Below are 2,266 nucleotides of genomic sequence, written 5' to 3'. Positions count from 1 at the left end.
TTCCACTTTTGTATACATGTTAACCTGCCATGTGTTATTACTATTATGACTCATCTTCCTGTTTTCTCAATTGGCTCATAGAAAAGAAAAAAAAATCATTCATCCTCATGAAAAGCCGGGCAACGTCGTTATCCGTCATCCGCTGTAAATGGAGAGTGATGGTCCAATACTGATTCATCAGCATGTCCATGTCAATCCCTCCTCTCGTTCATCACACTGCCCTTCCAGCTAATAAAACTGACTCTGTGTATGCATGAGATGCGTTATAGATTACAAGCTAAAGATAAAATCAGCTTCTCATGTCGAGCTATTAGGCCAAGTTTAATCCTGTACACTTCATCTTTTAAGGGACTGTTTTACGCGTAAATGGCAGAAATTCACACCTGTAAGGCCGTATGCGAAATACACAATAATGCTACTCTGCTTTGGGTTGATTTATTATGAAGTGGATGCAAATGAAACACAATAGGAACATCATGCGTAAATCCATTATGTTTTTCATTTTCATCTTCATGGGGTCATTAGAAAAAGACCAGAGGAACCACCTCCCTCCCACCAAAACTAAATCAATTAAGAGAATAAAAATATATAATAATATAAAAGTGTCATTGCCACAGGAGACTAGCTCTTCACTCACGAATTTAATGAATACTTTTTAAAACGATATTGTTGTATGCAATTTCAAAGCCATATGCAACGAGAAAAAGTATAGCTAATTTAAAATGTGGCAAAGGGAAACAGAAAATAGGCATTGTGGCTGCCAAGTGACGTTATTTTTGATTAATGTGAACCGTACCAGTCAAAATAATTAATTTAATAAAAAATTGAAACTGTAAATGTCTCTCTTTGGGACGATTTATGAATTAGATGCATAGGAAACAACAATCAGACTACAGTTGTTGCAGGATAACGAAGGAAACGATTCTTACATGTTAGTCTGTCCTTGGCTAACAAGGAAACACTTCACTAGGGGCTGTTTTGCACTTGAATGTCAGACATTCAAAACTGTACCGGAAATATATAATAATGCTACTCTGCTTTGGGTTGATTTATTAGGAACGAATTTGAAAGTGCTTGAGAACACACTGTATAATTCTCGGAAACACAAATCAAACTACAGGTGTTGCAGGAGCACAAAGGAAATCCTTTTTTCTACATGTTAGATACAAAAGTATGGAAATAAAAGCAATGCAAAACAGATGCTGTAAGTGTACGGTGTTTGAACTTAAAACAAAAATGAAACCTGAATAACTGTGGGGTTTCTTTCCCTGAGGCAAATGTAAAATATGTGATATTGGGATATATAAATAACCTTTGATCGAGTTGTTACCTGTTAGTCTTTCCTTGGCAAACCTCCTACTGCTCTCCATCCACGGGAAGGTGAAGTTCCCCGCGTTCCCCATCCCCATCCCGGCCATAGAGGCGATGCCGGGTCCGATGCATCCCGGTTGTGTGGAAGGGGGCGGATGCGGCGCTGCTGCTGCTGGCGGCGGCGGAGGAGGCATGGGTCTGTGCGCCGGGACCCGGATCACCCCTCCGGCGCCGCCCGAGTTCACGTTAACGTTCATGTTCATGTTCATACTAACGTTCATGTTCATGTTGACATTGTAGGAGCCGGCCAACCCCGCCGCCATGGAGCAGGCCGGGTTGTACACGCTGTTGTACCCGTTGCTGTAGACATTTGGAGCAAGCGCGTAATCCGGGTCTCCGGTCCGGTTGGGCAGCATGCAGCCGCTGGACTGATCCGAGCTGTTGAGGATCTGGTCGATGCCGAAGCTGATGGGCTCATGCTGCTGCTGGTGCGTTTGGTTCACCTCCTCGATCCCGGTGTGCTCCATAGTTTTTTTATTCGGGGATGTGTTTCAATATCAGTGTAATTTTGTCATATGATAATACACGCCTCGGGAAATGTGTGTGTGCTGCAGTATTTGGTTTTCAAGCATCGACACAGGTCTGTTCTACTCCCAGGAAACCAATAACGTGTCCGGTGCTATCCAAAATCTTGCCATTATTTTTGTCCAGCATTGGGATCGGGTGTTCCCTAAATGAAATGCCTATCCATCGCGCTAAGAAAAAAGCGTATCCATCTTTAACATTGTGCTTCTCCCAGTGAACTACACACAGGGCAGCTTATCAGCAGGAAAACAAAAAGCCAAAATCCTGAGTACTTACAGACACAAATCCGTGCTTTTTTGGAGGGGAAGCAGTTCTCTGGAGAGGCTTGATGCGCTTTGTTCGCCTATTCTGGCAGACACGATCCATACGC

The 2,266-nt window shown here is 43.0% G+C and overlaps 1 protein-coding gene across 1 annotated transcript; it reads right to left on the bottom strand.

The window, feature by feature from the left end:
* Positions 1-1,330: 1,330 nt before the first annotated feature.
* Positions 1,331-1,838, bottom strand: LOC104952620 (T-cell leukemia homeobox protein 1-like; the record flags this gene model as incomplete). Its single annotated transcript, XM_010779470.1, has 1 exon — positions 1,331-1,838. A coding segment is annotated over exon 1 (508 nt), but the record flags the coding sequence as incomplete, so codon positions are not given.
* Between the last annotated feature and the right edge of the window lie 428 nt (positions 1,839-2,266).

The sequence above is a fragment of the Notothenia coriiceps genome, unplaced genomic scaffold (assembly GCF_000735185.1).
Source record: "Notothenia coriiceps isolate Sejong01 unplaced genomic scaffold, NC01 NC01_scaffold00020231, whole genome shotgun sequence".
Taxonomy (NCBI): Eukaryota; Metazoa; Chordata; class Actinopteri; order Perciformes; family Nototheniidae; genus Notothenia; species Notothenia coriiceps.
Note: the sequence above shows the minus strand (reverse complement) of the source record. Positions and strands in the feature narration are given on the sequence as shown.